The sequence below is a fragment of the Larus michahellis genome, chromosome 13 (genome assembly GCF_964199755.1).
Source record: "Larus michahellis chromosome 13, bLarMic1.1, whole genome shotgun sequence".
Lineage (NCBI taxonomy): Eukaryota > Metazoa > Chordata > Aves > Charadriiformes > Laridae > Larus > Larus michahellis.
In genome coordinates, this window is record NC_133908.1 from 863,319 (window position 1) to 887,812 (window position 24,494).

The window sequence follows — 24,494 nt, forward strand, 5'->3', positions numbered from 1 at the left end:
CCCTCCGCGGCGAAGCCCCGCCCCTCAGTCACAAACCCCGCCCCCAAACAAACCACGCCCCCCTCGCTACTGATCCCAGCCCCTCAGGTCACAAGCCCCGCCCCTCCGCTGCAAAACCACGCCCCCACGCCCAAACCACGCCCCTCGCCCAAACCACGCCACTCCGCTGCTAAACCCCGCCCCCCCACAAGCCCCGCCCCTCCATTGTTAAACCACGACCCTCCAGGCACAAGCCCCCGCCCCCACGCACAAGCCCCGCCCACCAGCGCACAAGCCCCGCCCCCACAAACCACGCCTCTCTGCTGTCAAGCCCCGCCCCTCAGCTCTCAAGCCACGCCCCTCCACGCACACCCCCCACCCCCACAAACTCCGCCCCCTTGCAGTGATGCCCCGCCCCCACACAAAAACCCCTCCCCCACAAGCCCGGCCCCTCTTGCACCGAAGCCCCGCCCCCACATGCCACACCGCTCCCTGGTTAAGCCCCGCCCCTCCGCGGTCAAACCATGCCACCGCACCCAAACCACGCCCCTCGGCGGTTAAGCCACACCCCTCTGGCCCAAACGACGCCCAGTCGCGATCAAGCCCCGCCCCTCCGCTCCCAAACCACGCCCCTCCGCGGTGAAGCCCCGCCCCTCCCCGGTGAAGCCCCACCCTCCCCCGCTCGGCATCCCCCCCCCGCCCCGTGTCCGCTCCGCGCTCCGTCGCCATGGCAGCAGCGCGGCGAGCCGGGGCCAGGGATGGAGATGGCGGCGGCGGCGGCGGGGGGCAGCGGGAGCGGCGCGGACGGGGCGAGCTCGGGTGCGGCCTGGGGTGGCCCCGCCGGCTGGGTGGGGGGGTCTCTTGCCCGGCTCTGCGGGCGGTGTCCCCGGGGTGGGTGCAGGGTGACGCCGGGCTTGTCCCGCTGGGCCCGGGGGTCAGCGCCTGGCCTAGGCCGTGTCCCCGCGGTGGCGGTGGAGGAGCAGCGACAAGGCGGTGGGTGCTGGGGCTTTGTGGGACACTCGGTGAAACGCTCCCCCACGCTCTTTCCCCGCAGGCGAGGAAGACGCTGGCGGCCTGGCAGGAGAGAGCCGGTACCTGGCTGCGTGCCGGGCCTGCGGCGTGACCCCGGCGCGTGGCCTCCTGCGGCGCAGATCAGGCCCCACGCTCAGCCTGCGGCACCGTGGCCTGGGCCCGCGGGTGAGCGACGGCAGCACCATCGCCCGAGGAAGGGACGCCCGCCCCGGGGTGTCGGAGGGGCTGCAGACCCCCCGCCGGCACGCCGCGCTGTGGTCCCTCGCCAGAACCAGAAACCAGCGCAGACACCCCAAGCTGGGCACTGGCGGTTTTGTCTTTCCCGCTCAGGAAAACGTTGTTGTAACTCCTTTGGGTGTCAGAGCAACCCGACTTCTACGTCAAGAACGTGTCGAGGACCCTTTTCTGCCCGCCTGGCTGGCGGTTCAGACACCAGTTAGGGGCCAGCGTTAAGGCCACAGGAGGTCTGGGGCTCGGCGAGCGGCAGGGGTCTGCCGGCAGGGTGTCGGAGGGGTCTGCAGCCCCCCCTGACACCCCGGGGCGGGCGTCCCTCCCTCTGGCGACGGCGCTGCCATCGCTCAGCCGCGGGCTCGGGAGCGGGAGCCGTCTCCTTCCCCAGACACGGGATGGGAGGTGGGAGGGTGGGATGTGCGGGTGTGTCGTTACCCTCTTTCCCTCTCGGGCTGAGCGTTTTTCCTGAGAGTGTGTTGTCTCCCCTGGGGTATGGCAGATTTTTTAAATTAATATTTTTAGGGAGAAATGACGAACCTTTTGTACATGCACTCAGTGGTTCGTGTCAGGTAGTCGCACCCATGAAAGCTGCTTTCACGGGGCATGGCATTTTGGAAATGTGTAGTTTGGACCACGAAAAGGGTGCAGCTTCTCATAGTAATTTTTGGTGATAAACCTTTTTGTTCTGTTGAGTTTATTTTGTCTGGAATAGTTCTCCGAGGTCCCCTTCCAGTTTGTTTTCCCATGTCTGATCCCCGAGGCTGGCGAAAATAATTTGATTTTGCAGTATCTGTTGAATACTCGCAAGGTCACTGCCATACTTCTGTTTAATTGTAAATATTTTTGAAATTCAGAATCCCCGCTGACAAGGAGCGGGATACTGGCGCAACACAGGCCTCTTAAATGTCGAGGCCGGGATTCAGAGCAGCAAACTAAAGGGGCGCTTACCGTGGCTGTGCTCACAGACTGCCAGCTAGAAGCCATGTCCAGAGAGGTCCATCGTCAAGGCGCAGCGGGCCAGAACCTTTTCCTTTTCCTCTTCCTCTGCCACGTGAACATTGGCAGTTAGAAGTATTCGTCGTCATTTTTTATGGAAGGAGAAATTTATTTCTTAATAACGGAAATGAAATGTCCTTAAACCGTGTCCAGTGTTTGCTTTCCCAGCCCAGCTTTAAATGATTTTGGAAGGGGGTTGTTTTTGCACCATTCTGCTGATGGCTTTGTGAACCTCCCCCCACCCCGCCGGTGCCCTGCCAGACTAAGGGGAGCTGAAACAGAAACATTCACAAGAGCTTTGTGAACCCAGTGGAACTGTAAATGACCCGTTTTGAGGTCTTGGCTTGTTTGTGTGTTGTTTTGTTTTGGTTTTTTTGTTGTTGCAGGGTGCCAAGGCTTTAGCTCTTTCCTTGATGGTCGATACCTCTGTCCTCGCGTTAGACCTCAGTGACAACTGGCTGCAGGGAGAAGGGGCGGCTGCAGTTGCGGAGATGCTGAAAGAAAACTGCTGCATTTCAGGTTTGCTTCCTTTTGTCTGCCCTCCTCTGGTAGGCGCGTTGCTGTAGAGGAGGAAATTGTGCTGCCTTCTTTGGGGATTTAACCAGTCCTGGGTCACCTCGTTCCTTCCACGGGATTTAACCCCCCTGCCCAATACCCAGCTCGTGGGGTTAAGGACCCTGGTTGTCTCGGGTCGTCAGGGGTCAAAAATACCCCCGGCCCCCAGTACCCCTGTGCCTCCTCTTCTGACAATAAAATCCGGTCTCCGCCGGTCAGTGACACCCTCCGCGCATACTCTGTCTCAGTCTCTTTTGCTAGGCGGGTGTATTTTTCCTGAATCTTGGATAACGCAGTCACTGAATATGGTATCGTTCGGGTGGTAACTTGCGGGACCGCCCCCTGCCTGACCATTATCGGTAGTCTCTGTCTTAATCAGAGGTCTCAACGATGCCTCCTCATTTTCAGGATAAAAAAATCTTCCGGCTCATTTCTAACTCCTTTGTTGGATACAAAGGTCTATTGGCCAATTTTGCCAGACTTGTAAATCCTGGTTCATTATCCAGGAAAGGGTTAAGATCTGTCTGGTCATGGGTTTCTTGTTTACTCTCCTCTAGTTCGGACCGTAAGATTTTGTTCTCGGTCCAGGGCGTCCGACAGAGCCGCGCGGCGTTGCTGAGTGGTGTTACGCTCAGCGGCTAACTGACTTTGCGAAATTTCAATTTGCTCTTGCAAGGATTTTATTTTCTCTCCTTCTTGTTTTCCTGGTCAAGTGTCTGTCCTCCTGGGCTGCAGTCGGTGCTGCCCCTAATACCGCACACACTATCGCTTTTCCTTTACCGAACCGCAACTTTCGCTCCTTCGCGAGGGTAGTAATACGACTTGCCACTGCATCTGGATTATGCCAATTATCGTGGGCCCAGACCATTCCCGGCGGAGTAGGACACGCCTTATACTCCTTCAGTTTTTCCAAAATCGACGAGTGGTCAAGCACAGACATTTCTCGGGCCGTCATGGCTTTCTACTGCTCGAATCTCCCCTGGCTTGGAGCTGAGAGGCCACTTCCCGGCCTCTCCCTGTCCCGGTATAACTTAGCTGAGCGTAGGTTGTGCCTGGAGCGGGAAGCACGGATGTACAAGGAGCACTTTCATGTCCCATATTCATGGGGCAAAATGTGAATGAGCCTATCCTGGGGACAGGCTGTGAATTCAAACATTACGTTCTATCGTTTCTGCTAAAATAACTGCGTTAGACTGGGTTCATCGTTCTTATTTTACGAGCCTGGCAGTGCTTCTGCCACTGCAGTGTAGAGGTCAGGTGCCGATACGATGGGATTTGATGACCTGATAATGTTTTTTCTTTCCTCAGCTGTTGATGTGTCTGATAACAAACTGGGTGTTGAAGGAGCTAAGGCCTTTTCCGCTATGCTTCTCGAAAATACTACGCTTGTGTCCCTCCAGCTCTCAGGAAATGAACTTGATGATCACGCAGCAAAGTATTTAGCGGATGCCATTGCAGCAAACAGCAAAGTGGAAACTCTGGATCTGAGTTACAATCTGTTTGGTGACAAAGCAGGTAAAGCGCTGTCTCTGCTCCTTGGGTGCCACGGCAGTTAGCAATGTGGCTTAACGAGTTGCTTGCCAGCCGCAGACCCTTGGAGAGCAGGGTCGGTTAATATTTTCGGTTTCCCCAAAAATCTTTTTGGCTCTTTTTAGGCAAAACCACTCTCGAGCTATTCATCTTCATTCTGTGCCTTACAGCACCGCAAGCTTTACATCTATCTCTTTCCGCTGTTCTCCCTCGTTCCCAAGTTCTGATGGCCTTCCTTTCACTGAGCTATCATTTGCTTTTTTTCTTGATCGTTATTTCAGCTTCCACGGGTGCGTCAAATGCTTAATAAGAGCGGGAAAACCCCAGTGGGACAGAGTTTGCCAGTAGTCCTTCTGTCCGTCTCCCTGTCACCGAGAGCTGACGGCAGTTGCCGAGGGGAGAGCGTGAGAGTGGAACAAGCAGGCGGTTGTGCTTCCCTGATACTTTGCCACCCTTGACAGCTTGCGGTTTGGAGACTTCCTTTGCTGGTTGCTTTGGCCGCGTCATTTCCATGTCCTTATTGGTCTCGACCTCGTTAATGCACGTTGCTTTTTTCTTGGCTCTCGATTTTTAAGCACGCTGTTATTTAATTGTGACATCCTTGCATTCACAGCGCTCCTGTGATGCTGTGTGATGTGATGAAACCTCATTATTGCTCTCCGGGCCTTAGCCTGTGCTGGTTTCACCAGGCACACTTGTGCCGAGCTGAACTCCCCCACCCATTCTTCCTGACCGTCCGCTCCTGCAGAACGCTCGTGATGTTAATCATCCTCATTGTTAATCCCGGATTTTTCAACCTTTATGCTTATCTCCTTTTTGCACCTCACTGGCACATGCTTCATCTTCTCCGCCTGTGGCTGTCCTTGGGCGGCCCCAGCCATGGGTTCTGCTACTATCTCCAGGCTGAAGGTTCACTAATCTTCTCCCTGCTCCTGGTCTCACCCTACAACCGCGCTCCAAATCCCTCTACTTCCAACACGGTCTGTGATGGGTACGTACTCCAAAAGGGAGATACTGAATTTTTCCTCTCCTGTGCCGCGTCCCATTCTGTCTGTCAGATCCGCGTTCTCCCCTGGTTGTGTCTTTCATGAAAAATCCACCACCTTCTCTCCGTCTGCTGCCTTACAACCCTTAATCTACCGCCCGTCTCACCTGCTGTAGCCTCCCCTTTGAAGATCCTCCACGGGCTTCTCTGGCTCGCAGGGGAGGAAACAACCATAATCCTCACCTCTTCTGGCCACCAGGAACACACCAGCCGTTCACTTGGTTCCTTCCCAGAGCTGTTCCACTTTTCCCTTGTTTTCGCTTTTGAAGGCCGCGATGGCTGCTTCTCTCCCCCCGCCCCCGGCCCCTACCCTGCTCACCTCCTGCTGCCTTTACAGTCAAACAGCTCGCCCCAGTCTTCTGGCCTTCAAGCGTGGCGATGGCTTCCTTTTCTTCTGTGCTGGTTGACAACCTCATTTCTTTCCTGCCCTGCTGGAAACTTGCAGAATGCTTGCTGAGGAAACCTCTTCGGATTTTCTAATGGCGCAGGAGCTCTGGGAGGGCTTAAGGAGAGCGGAACTGGCGTCTGTGCCAGGAGAACAGCCCAGCAGGCTTCAGGTGGCCGGAGGCCAGCGCTGGGGAAGGGTGAGGGACTGCGGGAAGGTACTTGGTTGCTCGGTGTCAGCTTCCAGACTCCCGTCTGGCCGGAGAAGGAGCCTGTGCAGTCGGGTCTCCACGCGTGCGCAGCAGGGCCGGGCTTTGTGATACGGTGATTGGATTTTCTCTTCCTCTTTGCTGCGTTTGCAACCCGTGGTCAGAGAACACGTGTGCTGCATTGTCCAACACCTTCTGGTGAATGCGGTATAAAAGAAAATAATATGTTGTGGTTTTAATTGCCTGCCCGGAGGTCATACAGACCGTTGCAGGGAAATACCTCAACTAACCCAAGCTTCCTTTTAACTCCTAAACTTAATCCTTTTAGCTCTTAAACTGGCTTCATGTATTTTTTTTTTTAAGGTGAAATTCTTGGAATGGCGATAGCAGAAAACATTGGATTAAAAGAATTTAAAATCAGCTGGAACCATTTCCATAGCCAAGGGGCAGCTGCCTTGGCCAAAGGCTTGGGGGTAGGAATTTGTCCGTTTTAAATTCTCCTGGTTTAAATTCTGCAAACTCACTTGAAGCTGTATCAGTTTAAACGAGCCTGAACGCCATGATGTGCTGTTCGCCTTGTGCCCTTGCTTGTCCAGCCGGGATCACATAGATCTTGGAACTAAGACAGTAAAATCATCCATTGTCTATCGATGGATTGCATATATTTTCATTTCTCTATTTCTAGTTCTTTCCCTTGTTAGAGTCACAATGAACGTTCTGAATTGTTTCGCTTCTGATTCAGAAATCAATACAGAAATTGTTTTGTATTCCATGTACAGTTATTTCTGTACTGAAAGCAAATTGTTTCTCTTTAAAATAAGGAACAGTTCTTCCAGCCTCGTAGGCCGAAGGGAGCCACCGAAGTAATTTAATTTCACCTCTTGTGCAACGCAAATTGCACGTGCCGTCCTAGCATTAGCGCAGCAAGCCTCCAGCCGCTTTTTGGAGGGTAGAAAGGACAGCAGTCCGTAGAGAGGGGATTTCTACAAGGTTGTGTCAACTGACAGGGAGATTTTTGGTTGTGCGTTTTCTGTCATACCGCAGGCAAACGTGTTCCTCAAAGTGCTGGATGTTTCCTACAACGGCTTTGGCAACAGTGGGGCGGCTGCCTTGGGGGAGGCTCTTCGAGTCAACAACGTGCTGGAAGAGCTCAACGTGAGGTGAGGCAGGCTCTGGTCTCGCTGCGCGTTTGCTCCCGTTTTGCAGAGGTGGGCAAAGCCTGCGGCAGCCGTTTGGATCGCCTACCTGCCGAGAGCAGTAGGTGCCCCAGGCAGAAGGCTGCTGGTCTCGTCCCAAATCCCAGTTCCTCTCCTTAAACTTGGGGTCGCTGCCAAGGCGCTGTGGGATGTGTTCCGGGACGCAGGGGAACAGCGTCTGGGGGATTGCACGAGGCCCGTGAGGGGACGTTTAGGGGAGGAACCAAGGGCGAGGGAAGGGATCCAGGAGCTCTGGGGAGTAACAAGCATGGGAATAGAGAAGGGACGAGGTGTGAACGTTGGGTGTTTCAGGCTGTGTCGATCTGTGTGGCCAGCCCTGCGCGTGTGTTGCCTACGGTTGTGTCTGCGCCGACTGGAAGCACACGGGCAGCCTCACGTACCGGGGCATGGAGCTGTGTCAGCCTCACCTCTGTCCGCCTGTGGGGTTTGGCAACTCCTCACCGCTTCCAGCCTCCCAAATACAGTTGTTTAGTTACCATCATAGAATCATCTAGGTTGGAAGGGACCTGTTACTCGGGAGAGGAGACCAACCCCCACCTCGCTACGACCTCATTTCGTGTAGCTGTAGAAGTAGCGGCCCTGAATTCCCTTGGGATATAACATGTTTTCATGAAGCCGGAGGTTGCGCATCCTTCGCCTGAGCGATGCGGATACGGAAAACCTGCAGCGCGGTGCCTGAAGCGTGCCTTTTGTCTGTTTTTAGAAACAACCGTATTTCGGTGGAAGGAGCTCTGCACATTGCAGCTGGCCTGAAAGAAAACAAGACTCTGAAAAAACTGAACGTGAGTAAGTTTCCGAGGAAGGTATTGGAGCCTCTTAGGCATATTCAAATATCACTGATGCGTATATGTCCCGGATTGGAACCCCTTAGAACACGGCCACAGCAAAATCAGGGAGCTGCTTGCCCCAGCCTGTCTCTTCCCATGCTTCCCTGGTTGGAGCATGCTCTCATTAGGACAGAGGGCTTGTATCCAGCAGTTTCCTTGATGAACAGAGATTTCTGTGAGCCCACCACTGGGTGAACTGCAGCCTTTCCTGCTGTGTCTTGCAGCATGGATAGCACCCGATTTCTGCAGCAGCGGTGTCCAGCTCGGCACGGTGGGTGGCACTGGGATCGCTGCTGGAGCACCCTCGGCCCGCTGTTACTGGCGCTTGAAGTAAATCCGGATGGTGTCTCACCCGCTGGGCACCACTGGTACTGTCGAGGATCATACTGATCAAGGGTCCTGGGGGGATGCACCCGCGCGTGCTGAGGTAGCTGTCAGAAGTCATTGCTGGGCCACTCTCCATCATCTTTGAAAGGTCCTGGAGAACAGGCGAGGTGCCTGAGGACTGGAGGAAAGCCAGTGTCACCCCAGTCTTCAGAAAGGGCAAGAAGGAAGACCCAGGAAACTACAGGCCGGTCAGCCTCACCTCCATCCCTGGAAAGATGATGGAACAGATTGTTCTGGGCATCATCTCAAAGCAGGTGGAGGAAAAGAAAGCTATCAGAAGTACTCAACATGGATTGACCAAGGGGAAATCACGTCTGACCAGTCTGACAGCCTTCTATGACGGCGTGGCTGGATGGACAGACGAGGGGCGGGCAGTGGGTGGTGTCTGCCTTGACTCCAGCGAGGCGTTCGACACGGTGTCCCACAGCATCCTCACGGGGAAGCTTAGGAAGTGTGGGTTGGATGAAGGGACAGTGGGGTGCATTGAAAACTGGTTGAAAGACAGAGCTCGGGGTCGCGATTAGGGGCACGGAGTCTGGTTGGAGGTCAGTGAGGAGCGGTGTTCCCCAGGGGTCAGTGCTGGGGCCAGACCTCTTCAATACATTCATCAGTGCCCTGGATGAAGGGACAGAGCGCACCCTCAGCAGGTTCACTGATGACACAAAGCTGGGGGGGGTGGCTGACACCCCAGAAGGCCATGCCGCCATCCAGAGAGACCTGGCCAGGCTGAAGAGTTGGGTGGAGAGAAACCTGGGGAAATTCAACCAGGGCAAGTGCAGGGTGCTGCACCTGGGGAGGAATAACCCCCCACACCAGGACAGGGTGGGGGTGACCTGCTGGAGAGCAGCTCTGTGGAAAGAGACCTGGGAGTCCTGGGGGACAACGGGATGCCCATGAGCCAGCAGTGGGCCCTGGTGGCCAAGGAGGCCAATGGCATCCTGGGGGGCATCAAGAAGAGCGTGGCCAGCAGGTGGAGGGAGGTCATCCTCCCCCTCTGCTCTGCCCTGGGGAGGCCGCACCTGGAGTGCTGGGTCCAGTTCTGGGCTCCCCGGTTCAAGAGGGACAGGGAACTGCTGGAGAGGGGACAGCAAAGGGACACCAAGATGCTGAGGGGACTGGAACACCTCTCTTGTGAAGAAAGGCTGAGGGATTTGGGTCTGTTTAGTCTGGAAAAAAGACGACTGAGGGGGGACCTTATCAACGCTTATAAATACTGAAAGGGGGGGTGTCAGGAGGATGGGGCCAGGCTCTTCTCAGTGGTGCCCGGGGACAGGACAAGGGGTAACGGGCACAAACTTGAACATGGGAAGTTCCACCTAAACACGAGGAGGAACTTCTTTGCTGTGAGGGTGGCAGAGCCCTGGCACAGGCTGCCCAGAGAGGTGGGGGAGTCTCCGTCTCTGGAGACATTCCAACCCCGCCTGGACGTGTTCCTGTGCCACCTGCTGTGGGTGACCCTGTTCTGGCCGGGGGTTGGTCTGGGTGATCTCCAGAGGTCCCTGCCAACCCCAACCATTCTGTGATTCTGTGATACAAAAAATCCCATGTCACGTATCCTCCTGCTGTTTCTTTCCTACCTGCAGATGACCAGAAATCCCATGCAGAGTGAAGGCTGCTGTGGGGTCCTCAAAGCTCTACGGGCAAATCCTGGCACTGGTGTAGAGATCCTGGACTTGCCGGTAAGTGTTAGACCAGAACGAAGAGGGGAGGGAGGGAAGAGGTTGAACGTGTGGTGTATGCATAGCAAAGGTCTGCCAGAGGGATTCTGGCCCTGGCCTTGCTGCTGCCCAGTGAGGGCCGTGTATGGAGGGAACGGCCCCCCACTTGTCTGTACGTTCTGTACGGCCAGGCTGGATGAGGCTCTGAGCAACCTGATCTAGTTGAAGATGTCCCTGCTTGCTGCAGGGGGGTTGGACTAGGTGGCCTTTAGAGGTCCCTTCCGACCCAACGCCTTCTATGATTCTAAGGCAATTACTGCGTTGTTTATTGAGGAGGGATTTGCCTTGCCTAGCTCATTTACAAGGTCGGTGACTATGTCTGAGATGATTAGACAAGATCTGTTCATAGAAGATGGAGATTTAATCAATGGTATTTAAGGCAGAATTAACACACCAAAGTGTGGAAGCCTGCTTGAGGATGGGGACACTTGCAGCTTAGCTCTGTATTAACTGTGTCACCATGGACCGCACAGAGAGACTGTGATGTTGAGCTCAGAGGAAACAGTTGCCTTGCAGTCACCAGCCTTTGATCAGCTGAATCTCATTCTTTGTAACCCTTTGCTATGAACCATTCGGACCTCTGCCTTAAAGAGAGACCTGGTGATCCCTCAAATGTTGAACTTTCCTCTGCCGTTCAATGCCTGTCCAGTACCTCCCCCTTTCCAGCTGCTTTACCTTCTCTTCCTGTGGACCGTTCTTTTGGGCTTACTATCCATCCTGGCATTGTCCTGACTTTCTCTCCAGGTCTTTGTTTGTTTGCTTGCTTTCGACGTGCTGTTTTCCACCTTTATCCGCTTCAGCTCACTGGTTTTTGGCAGTGCAGTGAGGAGCTTGCGTGAAAACCCCTGTCGTCCTTTGATTTCTGTGCTGCTTCGCCATCGCTTTAGCTCTTCGGCTTCTTGCCCTGGGAGTGGGACGCTGCTGCTTGTTGGCTCTCATACCTACCCGTAATGTGCTGGTGTTGGCTAACAGCCCCCGGATCTCACAACCCGGTGTCAGGATTTTGTGTTTGTGTTGAGAGAGCAGAGAATACGTTGCAGTTTTCAGAGGGATGGTGAATGCTCACTTACCTGCAGTGATTTTGCCCTCTAGGACATCCCTGTGGACAAAGAGCTTGCAGAGCTGTGCGATGCTGTGAAAAGACTTTTCCCAAATCTTCTTCTCAGACATGGTGGAAACACGGAGTTGCGGAGGAAAAGCCAGTTGAAGGCTGAGCTTCGGACTCTGCCCAAAGTGGTGGGTAATTCCCAGGCTGCAGTAGCTTAACGCGAGTCTCTCTGGGGCTGCTTCTTCGGCACGTCTGCCTGACACCCCAGTCCCACTCACCAAGCCCATGACACAAGGACTTGCCAGGGCCGTGCTAAGGCAGGATTTGTGCAAATATTGGCCATTTCCTTATTGCTGGTACTTGCAAGTTTTTCTGTCTTTTCGCTTTAGGATTTCTGCTACGACCAGCTCTGAGTCTCTTCCAGCACGTGCAAGAGCATCCTCATGGATGAGAGTCGAGGGGCTCCTTTTTAATCACCGTCTTTGTGTGTAGGGACATTTGTCTGTCAGAACATCACGTGCCGTAGCTGCTGGTGGTGGTTGAGTTCATAGCCCACCGCAGCGGGGCTCTGTGCGGCCTGACAATGCGCTTATTCTGTCGGAAGGAAAGTCCTACCCAGAGATGTGCTGTGAACAGGCGCTTTCCGCGCCGGCCGTGTTACGCAGCCGGGATTGCCTTTGCGGAGTTACCTGTCAGATGCGCTGGTGACTCATTTTTAGCTCCTTCCTACTGCAGTTTCTTATCTTTAGGTGGAGCCCGTGCTCTCCAGAGTAGGCCCCCTGTCCTGGGTGATGACAGGCGTTATTTTCTTGATGTGCGCTCTTGCTTTTGTCAGCGTGACGTAGGATGGATGCTGCAAGTTGTCTGGAAATAGGACAGGCACTCAGTGGTAGCTCAGCAGTGACAACAGCATATGGGCTGTAACTCTTTTACCCTCCCTGAGATGTTTTCTTGTGATCTCGGTATAATCCACTGGATCCTTGCTACGGTCTCTGGGACGCCTGGGCACCGTGATTCGCAGAGGGGGGGAATTGTGAGCTCCTTGAGGAGCAGTGTGCAGGAGCCACGTCTGCACTCGCAGCTCCCCGGCTTAACTCTCCCTCTCCTGGTCTCTGTGAAGAAGTGGTTTGTGGCAGCAGTTTCTTGCAGTTTGGGAGAGGGGCCAAGGATGGTCACACAAACAGCTCTGGGTGTCTGTCTCGGGCTGGGGGCAGTCGGGGGGGCAGCAAACCCCAGCGGCGTCGCAGCGCTGCCTTAACCTAGCTGTGGCCCTGCACAAACAATTGCCTTCCGTTCCCTCAAAGGTTGGCCAACCTCATTGACCAAGCGCTTGCAACAATCTTGGCTTTATCCGCGGCTCCGGCGAGGCGAGCCCCAGGCACGTCACTGCGCGCTGGGTTCGATTTCCTCTTTCGCTGACACACCGACCGACGGGGGGGTCGGGGGACAGCCAGCCAGGCAGCGCTCGCGCTGACACCTCCCTGAGGAGGCAGCTTGCGAAGGCAGGGGCCACGATTTCAAGAACGGCTTCTGCCAGTCTCCTTCCAGAGTAGCTGGCCGCTGCCCTGCGTTTTGCCTTACGCTTTTTTCCCTGGAACGGAAACGTTACCGTCCCCCCGCTCGCTTTTGTGTTTCATTTACCTGCTCAACGTGCCTACCAGGGAAACTGCACTTCGCGTCAGTTCTCAGCAGAAGACGAGGTTTGGCCTCTGTGTTTGCAAAGAACTCTACGCAGTTACGGCTTGCCTAACGGAGTCTCTCCTATAAACGCGCAAATTATTTTACAGTTACGTGTCTAATAAATACTGTCAGTGCCTTGGACTCACACCTGTCTGTTCACACCATTCAACCCGTTCAACCGTCTGGGTTGTTTCGAGAAATTTCAGAGCCGTCCCGACACGCCCTCGGTCTCTAGATGAAAAATTTGGGTATCGACCACAGAAGCTGTTACAGGGATTGATCTAAATCGGCCTAAGTACTTATATTTTAAAATATTTAGTCACCATTCATTGTTTCGGTTATGTCCTTTGCCCCTAGCCCTTCTTGTGCTCTCCAGAGACGCAAATGAAAATCGTATTAAAAAATAAGGTGGGTAAAAAATACTTTACGTGCCAAGTCTGTCCTTATTCACCAGCTGGTGTAACTAGAGAAGATCCACTTGCCCCTGCCTTGACACTCAGCGATTCATTGGTCGCCGGAGTCAGAGCTGGGTGTTTTTAAGCTCAATAAATCTACCAATGTGCCATTTGGGAACCTAAAAACACCAGGTGAGCCAGCGCTGCCTTTCGGGCTAACGGGGTGGGGATGTCGATGTCGAATGTCGAGTTGTCCTGCGGGTTTGAGGAGCGAGGGGGGGCGGCTGGGGAAGACGGAGCCCTGCTCCCGACGCGGGCAGGATGGCGGGGGAAGGATTTGCCCTCCCGGGGCGGGGGGCTGCGGGGAGGTGGGGGGAACGGGCAGCCGGAGCTGGCCCGCAGGGGGCTGCGTGTGTGAAGTCGTAGGGATTTGCTGTGCTTTGGCAGCTGCTACCGAAGGTCGTGAGGAGCTGACACATGGAGAGCCCTGCGGAGAGCTGTTATTTCCGTTACACTGAAATATCGGTTATTCCCAATTCTCCGGGCAGTCTCCCCAGCTGGTATCGCTATGCCTCAGAGCTTACACAAATCCATATTAGTTGCCGCTAATGATATTTTTTTTTTTTCTTTAATTCTTCGGCAGCTCTCACTTTGATCAGCGTCCTTTTGAGGCCTTGAATGTCCTCGCACCCCTTCGCCTTCTTGAAGGATCAGCCGGCGCGTTTTCCTGCAGTGTTCTGGGACTTCTCCAGCTGCCTGGTTGTTTCTGGAAAATGAGCACTAACGCCCCAGGGAAGCTCGCTGCCTAATTCCACATGAAACTCTTCTGGTGTAAGTTCCGTAGCAATCACAAAAGGTTTAGCTGTAGTAGCTGCTAATAAGCATCATTTGGAGGCAGGGCTGGGGCAGAGGAGCCCGCGCCATGACTCCTCGCTTCTCCCCCAGCGCAAATGAGAAGTTTTTCGTGAACGCTTTCATCTCCTATACAATATTATCATAGAATCGTAGAATCATTAAAGCCCATCCAGTGCCACCCCCTGCCCCGGGTGCTCCACCAGCCCAGGTTGCTCCAAGCCCCATCCAGCCTGGCCTTGAACCCCTCCAGGGATGGGGCAGCCACAGCTTCTCTGGGCAACCTGGGCCAGGGGCTCACCCCCCTCACAGCAAAGAATTTCTTCCCAATATCTCATCTCAATCTCCCCTCTTTCAGTTTAAACCCCTTCCCCCTCGTCCCATGGCTCCCCTCCCTGCTCCAGAGTCCCTCCCCAGCTTTCCCGGAGCCCCTTTAGGGACTGGAAGGGGCTCCAAGGTCTCCCCGGAGCCTTCTCTTCTCCAGGCTGAACCCCCCCAGCTCTCTCAGCCTGTCCCCACAGCAGAGGGGCTCCAGCCCTCCCAGCATCTCCGGGGCCTCCTCTGGCCCCGCTCCAACAGCTCCGTGTCCTTCTGCTGTTGGTGCCCCAGCGCTGGAGGCAGCACTGCAGGGGGGTCTCACAGAGCGGAGCAGAGGGGCAGAATCCCCCCCTCACCCCCCTGCCCACGCTGCTGGGGATGCAGCCCAGGCTGTGGGGGGGTTTCTGGGCTGCCGGCGCACGTTGCCGGGGCATGCAGAGCTTCTCCCCCACCGGTGTGGAGTTGTGCTGCCACGCACAAAGGTGCCTCGCCTCTCGTCCCTGCGAGGATTGGGGCCCACGGTGTTCGATGCTGCCTTAAAATGCTTCCCGTCTAGCGAGGGAAGCCCGGGCAGGTGGGACGGTGACAAACCAGCTATTCCTCGCTCCGGAGAAGGAGCAGCTCACTGCGGCCCATTCCCAACAGCATCTAACGCACGTTTCGTAACCTCGCGGGCAAAGCTGTCATTGCCGTGCGGGAGCATTTCTAGTCTCTTGCCTAAAGCTCCCTCATGACAGCTTAAGCCCGTTGCTTCCTGCCTCGTCTCCTGTGCACGTGGTGAAGATTTACTCTCCTTTTGCGGCTGCCTGGTTGGAGACCGTTCTGCTGTCAGAAAGAAGCCTCTGCTGTTGGGATGGGGCCGCGTCGTTCATGCGTAGGCTTATACACCTCGTTAGAAAACGTCTGCGCTGCCCGGCGAGGCAGGGACGAGCCGTGGCCCAGAGCAGGTCGCAGGCACCGCCGAGACACAAAATGCTTCTGAAAGAGGAAGACGAGCGCTCCCGCGATGCTCTGGGTACCCCCCACGGGCAGCTGGGAGGGCTTGGAGGGACGAGGGGACAACAGGAGCCAGGCTTGGTGCCGTCTTTTGCGGGCCTCGCCGTTCTCCGGCCGGCGGAAGGAGCAGACACAGCATCGCCAGCATCTCGGGGATGGAGCGCGCTGCTTACCTCATCCTGGGGCTGGATCTGCGGGAGGAGGGGTGGATCGCAGGGATAAGGAGAGGATTACTTACAGCCAGCCTTAATCGAGCCCTGCAGCTCCTCTGTGCCGCTTTCGGAGCTGAGGTGGTGGTGGGGGGGGCAAGGAGGAGGGATAATTTAGAAACACGAGGCTGGGAAGAGCTGTAATTAGGACGTTGAGCTGCTCTCTCCCGGCCGCCAGCCCATCCCCCCCCCCCCCCCCAGTGCTTGGGGCTCCCCTTTTCCTCCCGGGAGCGTGAACAGGGCTCAAGGGTGCAACTGGGTCGGTGCCTGCGTATTTCAGCACGGCACCCGTGATCGCGCTGTCTCCGAAACAGACTCGGGATGCACCTGCGACCCCCCCACCCACCCCCCTCCCTGGCGCTTCAGGGGCTCCCCCAGCTCGTGTCGCCGGGGCTGGGTGGGCGACAGCCCCCGGCCTGTTTCCTGGAGCCTCTGAGCTCCCGGTCGGCTCAGTCCCGCGTGGTCACCTCCAGGGCTGGGCTGGGGGGACCCCGGGCTGCGCTTCGGGGCCGGGGGAGGAGGGACGCAGCCTGATTCGGTAGCTCTACCGTTGAAACCGCTGGTGGGTTAGCATCCCTAGCATCAGGTTTTTCTCCCTAGTACAAATCCCGCGTTATTCCCCCTCTGAATTCCTGTTTCTCCTTGTCCCCTCGCACCCGCCTCGTGGGAACCCGCCCCAAACCAGAGGTACCTCCTCTTCCAGTCCTCCCAGTCCCGCAGCCTTGCTGCTGGGGCTCAGCCGGGCCTGGCGGCTGCCCGCTCCCCGGCACGGTGTCAAGCGAGGGATTGCGATCCGGGAATCGCGTTAACCCTCTTAGCCCGGCCGGGAGCACGTGTGCCGGAGCTGCTCGTGCCCCGTGGCCCCTAAAGCCCTTCCAGGCTCCCGCAGCCCCAGCACCGGCCATTACACCCCTGACCTACATACCGCACCCGGGCGTTTTAATTAGATTGATTGCTCGCAGGCCAGCTGGGCCGAGCAGACCATTTCCACCAGTCCCAGAAAATAACGATATTTTTTTTTTTATTATTATTATTATTTTTATTTTATTTTTTTTTAAACTCAGTTGGGGAAGGATACTCCCACGGCAACCGGCGCGACAGCCGCCGCAGGGAAGGCTGCTGCCTGCCCGCGCTCCGTGGAACGGGGACGGCGGTGGCGGGGGGGTGGGGGAGGTGGGGGGATGGTCTGTGAGCTGCGCATGGGGGTGGGTTGCGTTTAAATTCCGGGGGTACAGGTGGGGGGAACCGCTGGTTTTCCTCCCGCGGGGAGACAGGCTGCCGTCTTAAAGCACCGCTGATGGCGTTCAGGTTGGATTTTATTTTATTTTATTTTATTTTATTTTATTTTATTTTATTTTATTTTATCCCCCCCCCCCCCCCAGCAGATAACAATTTGCAGGAACGACTAATTCTGGGAGCGCTCCCTTGGTGGCAACGGCTGCTGACGAACCTTCCCCTTTTTTTTTGTTTTTTTTGGGTGCGTGCCTTAATGGGTGGACAATTTAAAATCAATTAATACGCGTTCCGCGCCTGCGCGGGGCTCGTTACTGCAAACAGGGTGGTGTGTGGCGTGGAGGAACCCCCCCCCCCCCAATTTTGTAATCCTATTTAGAAGAAAACCCCCGAGTGTGCTCGAGAGGGCACGCTCGCCTCCCAACTGCCCTTAATTACCTTCAAATCCTCTAATTCCCTGCCAGCCGCATCCCGGCCCTCCCCGGCCGGTGCTGGGGGCTAGGGGCTGGGGGGGGGGTACCCCATAGCCACTCTTGATTTTTACGGCGCAGCCCGGCAGTTAATTTCTCCGCGTTTTTTTACAAATTCATGGTTTAAAAATTGATTAAATATCGATGGTTACGAGGCTTGTTCGACAGCTCGTAGGTCTCCGGTGGTTTAAAAAGCCGACCGAGAGCCCAGGCCCCGCCGAGAGCGTTTCGCGATGCGACTTCTATCGATTTTTTGCCTCCAAAAGAGGAGAGAGAAGCGTTTCGGGCCCCAGCCTGTCCTGCTCGGGTGCCGCTTCTGCTGCTCTTCCCCAGCCCCGTGCTGGGCTCTCTTGCTCCTGATACGTCACTGCCGTTCTTTCTACTCACCTTTTCCCCCCCCCGCTGACAATGGATTTACAGCAGAGTTTAAAAGCTGTCAGCTGATGAGGAGAGTTAAGTCTGTATCTGCCTCCCCGGACACCCGTTGGAATAGTCTTGTGATAAAGAAGGGCTTTGTTATCCCGGGGAAGAACCTTCGCCGGTGAATGGCAGCACCGAGGCTGGGAGTATCCATGGCTTATCTCAAGTGACTCCCACTTTAATTCCCATTATTTGCTCGCCCATCCATTCGGCTCGTCCCGGCGCTGCTCAGCATCAAACCCTCCCTTTCCCCCGGCTTTTTTTTTTTTCGGGGGGGGGGGGCGCTTTCCTGAGCGTGGGAAGGGGGAGCAGCTTCCCCGGGCGGACTCTCTGAGGGGACACACGCGGCACAAAGGAGCAGAGCCATCGCGGAACCAGTATTTATGAGGGTGACCGAGTCGGCCCGTTGCTCACAAGCCACTACGCGGAGGTGCCAAGCGGGGCCACAGCATGGCGGGGACGCGCCGCTCTGGCGGCGGCAGCGACGGCAGCAGTGCAGGGGCGAGGGGACACGGAGCAGCGCCGGCAGACAGCGGGGGCCACCAGGGAGCCGGAGCATCCTGCGGAGACCCTGCGGCCCCTCTAGGTCCCCCCCCCGGGGACCGGCCAGCGAGAAGCGATGGGACGAGCTCGCCCGCTGTCCCCGGCTCCTCGCGGGATGCAGCTGATGTTGCCCGTCCAGCACGGCTGCAGCGTGTCCTGCTGCGAGCCCTGGCAGTTCGGCGACCTCGTGCTCGATGGTCCTTCCGCATATTTCCTCCAAAAACGTGCTAAACCCCCTTCCCTTCCACTCCAGGCTGACCATGGGCAAAACAGGCAGGGGTGGCTGCGGCAGCGCTGCTGGGAAACACACACACCCCCCCCCGCCACCCAAGGGACACCCCGGCAGCCAGGGCGAGCCCCAGAGCACGGGGATGCTCGCCGGGGAGGGGACAACACTGAAAAGCACCCACACAGCCCGGCCCGAGCCGCCCAGAGCCTGCCAGGGGCATCACGGGGGGGCTGAGCCCCCCATGGCGGGTGGGGGGGGGCAGCGCAGGCTGTGCTGGGGGGTGCAGGGGAAGCGGGGAGCCAACGGCAGGCAGCCCAGCCCGGAGATGATGCTGGGGAACCTCCGGGGACAAGGCAACAAACCCGGGGTCCTGAGCGCTCACGCCCAGCGTGGCACTGGGGCAAGAGGCCAGGCAGGACCGCAGCAGGGTTTTCCAGCCGGGCTTCCAGCCGTGCAAATCGGGCTCCTGCCGTGCCCGCCCACGCTGGCTCCCCCAGCTCCCTGCCCAGCCGCTCGCTCCGGCCACCTCCTTTCTCCGTCTCATGTCCCCAGCTGCTTCTCGCACCCCGGCATTTTAGGAGGGCGGCCGCGGGGACGGGGATGGCGCTGGGGAAACGCGTTTGGCCCCTGCAGATGGGCTCAGCTGGCGGGGGGGTGCTCCATGGGGCTGCAGCAAGACCCCACGCGGATGAGACCCAGGATGGGCAGCACAGTCCCAGTTCCCAAGGTCCCCAGGGACCGGGAGGGACCAGTCCTGGTCCCCAGGGACCCTCTGCAGCCCCGGCTGCCTGGATGGGCCAGCAGAAAGGAGATTTTCTCCGCAGCCCCCGGGGTGTGCTCAGGGGAGGGTGGGGAGGAGATGGCTCCCCGTGAGCAGGGCAGGCACTGGGCTGGGGGAGGGGGAGCTGAGACCCAGTTCCTGAGCGCTGGGGATGGGGAGGGAGGGAGGGAGCCCACCCCCCGCCACGCTCCGTAGGGAGCTGGTGGGGAAGGGCGAGCATCCTCCACATCTCCCCGTGGAGCCCCAAGGCTGGGGCAGCCCCGGCGGCTCCGCTGCCAAAGGGACTGGGAGGAGGAGGAGGGGGGTCCCTGGCCTCGCCATGGGGAGGGGGTCAGATGCTCCCATAGCCAGGTGCCCCCATCCCTGGCACGTCATCTCTTGCCGTCTTCGGTGTCGGTGTCCGGCAGCCCGGCGGCGGGCTGGGGGCTGGGCTGGACGGCCTGCACCCTCTCCTCCAGGCTGCCGCTGGGGAACACCACGTAGCGGGCGCTGACACGCTGCGGCCGGGGCTCCCGCAGGTTCTCCTTGCTGTGCCAGATGCCGTAGCCAAAGTACACGAGCAGGCCTGCAGCGGGGACAGGGAGAGCGGCCGCTCCAGCAGAGGCTGGCAGGGACGCGGCCGGCATCCCGGCAGAGTGGCACAAGCCACCGCACTGGGGGTGAAGCCGGGGGGGGGTCTTAAACCAGCTGCTTGCAGGTGGAAAAGGATCCTGTGGCGTTTTAAGAGCAAACGGTCCCCGGGGAGGGGAAGGCCCTTGCTGTGGGGGGGGTCCTCAAGCCCCAGGGAGCCGCCTCGGGAGCAAGGGGTGGTTCTGCTCCAGAGCCTGAAGGAGGATCCAAACCTCAACAGGAACAAACCGTAACGCTCTGGGAACCAGAGAGGGTCAGGGAGACGCTGGGAGACCTCGGCTCGCATCTCCGAAGGGGAATCGGAAGCGGAAAGGGGCACGATGTGCTTTATAAACCCATCAACCAGGGAAAAAAAATAGCTGCCGAAGTTGCCGGCTGGTGCCGAGACGGGCCCAGTTCCCCTCTCCCCCGAGCAGCCATTGCCTTCCCGGGACACGTGCCAGCGCGGGAACACTCACCTAAGAGCAGCCAGACGGCGAAGCGGAGCCACGTCATGTAGCTGAGCTTCAGCATCAGGTAGATATTGAGGACGATGCTCAGCGCTGGGGAGAGGGGTACCAGGGGAATCTGCGGAAGAAACAGAGCCGGAGGGTGGCGAGACCACCCTTAAAACCATAGAGACAAAAGCCAGCACCGGTAAACGTGGGGGGGACAAAGTGATTTTCGCCCTGGGCTTTCTGAAAATTACTTTTTTTTTTTGGCGGGGGGGAAAGGAAGCCAAAAGGAACAACGGCCAGGAGCTGGGGACAAGCTGCTCGCCAGGCTGGCGGGGTGGGCACGGGCTCTGGAAACAGCCTGGAGGCACCGTCACAAGGACCAAACAAGGTCCCAGGACAATCCAGAGCCAACGTGGTCCTCGCTGGAGAAGCCGGGACAGGGCGTAGCAGGGAGGTGGTGTTAGCACCGGTGACACCCTCCGCGCGGCGGCTGCACCACGCCGGGGGCCCAGACGGGCTGGAAACCGGAGAGGTGACGGTCAGGAGGGGAGCCGGAGGCGGGGGGCTGTGGGGATGCAGACAAGGGAGCCCAGGGTGGGCAGGAGCAATCCTGCGGGATGGGCATGGAGCTGCCGGGGATGTCCCCTGGCGGGGACTGGGGACCACGCAGGGCGAGTGACACGGCAGGCGCCGGCACCTCCCCACACCCGGTGCTTGCCGACACCCTCTCCCGCCTCCTCCGGCGGCGGCTGCGCTGCTTTCGCCAGACCAGGGTGACACGGGCCTCCCGTGGGTCCCGCAGAGCTGCTCCCACCCCGCCGAGCTCGGCAGAGGGACGGATCCCGCCTGGGCCCCTGCGTACCTGGAAGGTCTGGGTGCTGCGCTGCTGCTCGTGCGCCCAGATGAGGAGCAGGCTGAGCAGGAAGCCCAGGCTGAAGAGGACCAGCAGCAGGGAGTAGCTCCAGGTGGGCAGGTGGAGGTGGGTGTTGCCGAACACCAAGATGGAGCAGAGGCAGATGGCAGACACCATCAGGGTCACCACGGCCACCGTGACCACCTCACCCGGGTAGAAGTCGCTGAGGAACTCCAGGTAGGGCTCGAAAGCCGCTTTCAGCTGCCCCGGCTCCCGGTGCTCTTTGCTCTTGTCCCTGTCCACCAGCTGGAGCTTGTCGGAGAAGGACTCGTACTCCTTCAGGTCACCAGCGGAAGGACCCTCACGGGGCTCGGGGCTGGGCCGGCCACCAGCCGCCGGTGCAGGGGCATCCACCTTCTGCTGCTGGAAGCGCAGGACAATGATGCTCGCGGCCACGAAAGTGTAGGCCAGCAGCGTGCCGATGGACAGGAACTGCACCAGGGCCTCTAGGTCAAAGACGAGGGCCAACAGGGCCATGAGCAGCCCAAAGACCACGATGCCGACAACGGGCACCTGCGTGCGGGGATGAACTTGGGAGAAGACCTGGAAGAAGAGCCCGTCCTCGGCCATGGCATAGACGATGCGCGGCAGGGAGAAGAGGTTGCTCAGCAGGACCGTGTTCATTGCTGAGGGACGGGCAGAAGAAGGAGGACCACGTCAGACCCAAACTGCCCCGGTTCCCAGCCCCCATCGCGAGCCGGCTGGGCAGCTCCCACCGCCGCTGCCTGTACTCACCGCAGATGGAGCCAGCGGCCACCAGGAACCCTGCCCAGGCGTAGCCCCTCCTGTAAAACGCATCCGCCAGGGCAGAGTCAGGGTCCAGCGTGTGCCAGGGCACCATCAGCGTCAGCACCACCGACACCAGGATGTAGGCCCCGGTGGCCAGCCCCAAGGAGAAAGCGATGGCCCTGGGGACAGCCCGCTGCGGGTTCCTGGCCTCTTCGCTGGAGGCCGCGATGACGTCGAAGCCCACGAAGGCGTAGAAGCAGGTGGCCGTGCCAGCCATGATGCCCGACACCCCGTATGGGGCGAAGCCACCCTCTTGGGCACTCCAGTTCTTGGGCTGCGCGAGGATGAAGCCCATGATGAGAATGAAGAGGATGACACCCATGCTGATGGCTGAGAAGACGTGGTTGAGCCAGGAGGACACTTTGGCCCCGAAGGAGATGAAGGCGGTGGCTACCAGCAGGATGGCGGCGGCCAGAAAGTCAGGGTAGCGGGCCAGGAACGGCACCTGCCAGGCGCCCACGTGGGTCTCGGTGAAGTTCTTTATCTTGTGGTTGAAGATGGAGTCCAGGTAGCCACTCCAGGCCCTGGCCACTGCCGCTCCGCCGATCATGTACTCCAGCAGCACGTTCCAGCCGATGAGGAAGGCCCAGATCTCACCCACGGACACGTAGGTGAACATGTAGGCAGAGCCTGTCTTGGGTACCCGGGCTCCAAACTCGGCATAGCAGAGAGCGGCCAGGAGCGAGGCAAAGCCGGCGATGATGAAGGAGACAATGACGGCGGGGCCGGCGATCTCCTTGGCCACGGTGCCTGTGAGGACATACAGCCCAGAGCCCACCATGCCCCCGATGCCCAGCAGCGTCAAGTCGATGGTGGAAAGGCATCTGTTGAAGGATGTCTCCATCATGTCATCCTCCAAGGTCTTCACCCGGTTGAGTTTCTGGCAGAAGCGGGTCACGTCGGTGGAGCGAGGCAGCCATCTCGCCATCCTGGCGGTAGCAGGCCCTGCCCTCCGGCAGGGCGAGGGGTCCACAGCGGCGAGCCCCTGCCTGGAGACCTGGCAGAGGAGCGGGAAGGTGTGAGGACCCCCTCCCGCAGGGAGGCACTGGGTGGTGGGTACAGGGTGCAAAAGCGACCGGGGCACATTCAAGGTGTCCCTCGCGCCTCAGCCGGCGTGGGGCTCACCACCAGAGCGCGTCCTCCTCCAGGGCGGTGGCACAGGACAGCCAGCCACCCCGCGCAGGGACCCGTGCTTGTGTGCCAGGTGGGAGGGAAACCACAGCACCCCCAGGGCAGCATCTCCCCGGCTTTTCTTTTGAAAACGCAGCTGCGTTAAAACCCAAACCAGGCTGCTCTGGCCCCACTGAAGGTTTCTTTCCTGCTTTCCCTCCACCTGATCCAACATCTCCCTGACCTTTTCCGTGGTATGCCAGGAGCCCACCAAGGGGCCGTTGCAGCCTCTCCCTGCTCCCAGCATCTCGCTGCCTCCCCAGGGACAGCCCCGGCGTGGTGCGGAGGCGTGCAGCAGGAAGCCCAGAGCAGCTCCAGCGAGGACGTGGGCGTCCCCGGCCAGACCAGGAAACACATCCAATGCCCAAGGACCGGCCCCGGCTGGCAGCTGCCACCCGGGAGAGCAGGAGGACAAAGCCCCGGGGACCTTCGGGTGCCGCTTCAGGGCTGCTCCGCCAGGCGGTCTGTGATTTTGGGGATGCTCTCCCCTTCCAGCCGCCCTCCTCCCCCTGCCAGGATACGTGTCCCCCTGCAGCCCCGAGCCACGGCTCCCGCTCAGAGGGCTCACGCCGCTCGGTGCAGCCCGGTCCCCGGGGTCCCTCTGTCTCGGAGCACAAAAGGTCCCATAAAGGCCACCGCAAGCCGACAGCGTGGGGACACCAGGCCTGTTGGCACCCACCCGTGCTGGCTGAGACACCCCCCCACACACACACCACCACCACCACCGCCCCCCCCAGCCCTGCTCGCCACCTGCCCCCGGAGCCCCTGTGAGGGGCTGGCAGCGCTGGGGTGCCCGACCCCAAGGCACCCACCAGCCGCGGCCGGGCAGGATGGCGAGCTCGATGCCCGCTGGGCAAGCCAGCATCCCTCGCTCGGGGCCGGGGGGGATGCCGGGGGAGGGGGAGGGGACCCCGGGCTGGGTGCGGGCCGGGGGGGGGGTGAGGAGAGGGGTCCGAGGAGGGGGTCGTCACCCCCCACCCGCTCCCGGCCCCGCTGGGTCCCGCTCACCTGCGCGGCCGCGGCCCGGGGGCACCGCGCGGCTCCGCAGCGGCCCCGACCCCCACCTGCTCCGCGCCGCCGCCGCCGCCGCCTCCGCCCCGGCTCCGCCTCCCCGGCCCGGCGGAAGGGCGGGGGCCCGGGGCGGCGGCGGCTGCGGGGGAGCTGCAGGGGAGGGGATGCTGCCGGGGCAGCCCCAGCGGAGCCGGGAGCGGAGGTTGGGGTGACGACGGGGGAGCGCTCCCCCCCCCAGCGGCGCTGGCAAATTTCTGGCC

At 58.9% G+C, this 24,494-nt stretch overlaps 2 protein-coding genes across 5 annotated transcripts; one reads left to right on the forward strand and one right to left on the reverse strand.

The window, feature by feature from the left end:
• The first annotated feature begins 705 nt into the window (after nucleotides 1-705).
• On the forward strand, nucleotides 706-13,355 carry LRRC74B (leucine rich repeat containing 74B). Of its 4 annotated transcripts, none has more exons than XM_074606358.1 (10): nucleotides 706-798; nucleotides 1,034-1,176; nucleotides 2,625-2,757; nucleotides 4,102-4,308; nucleotides 6,325-6,434; nucleotides 7,006-7,121; nucleotides 7,882-7,960; nucleotides 9,976-10,071; nucleotides 11,203-11,346; nucleotides 13,293-13,355. In XM_074606358.1, exons 1-10 carry the CDS (start codon nucleotides 738-740, stop codon nucleotides 13,299-13,301), a joined length of 1,098 nt encoding a protein of 365 aa, XP_074462459.1. In that variant the 5' UTR covers nucleotides 706-737; the 3' UTR covers nucleotides 13,302-13,355. The 4 variants fall into 4 exon arrangements, with proteins under 4 accessions (XP_074462459.1, XP_074462457.1, XP_074462458.1 ...); XM_074606356.1 differs by lacking the exon at nucleotides 13,293-13,355 and adding an exon at nucleotides 11,548-13,252; XM_074606357.1 differs by lacking the exon at nucleotides 13,293-13,355 and adding an exon at nucleotides 12,463-12,978.
• A 4,742-nt stretch (nucleotides 13,356-18,097) lies between these two features.
• SLC7A4 (solute carrier family 7 member 4) lies at nucleotides 18,098-24,363 on the reverse strand. Its single transcript, XM_074606354.1, has 5 exons — nucleotides 24,232-24,363; nucleotides 22,000-23,050; nucleotides 21,214-21,890; nucleotides 20,373-20,481; nucleotides 18,098-19,849 (listed from the first exon to the last, which is right to left on the reverse strand). Exons 2-5 carry the CDS (start codon nucleotides 22,979-22,981, stop codon nucleotides 19,656-19,658), a joined length of 1,962 nt encoding a protein of 653 aa, XP_074462455.1. The 5' UTR covers nucleotides 22,982-23,050; nucleotides 24,232-24,363; the 3' UTR covers nucleotides 18,098-19,655.
• Between the last annotated feature and the right edge of the window lie 131 nt (nucleotides 24,364-24,494).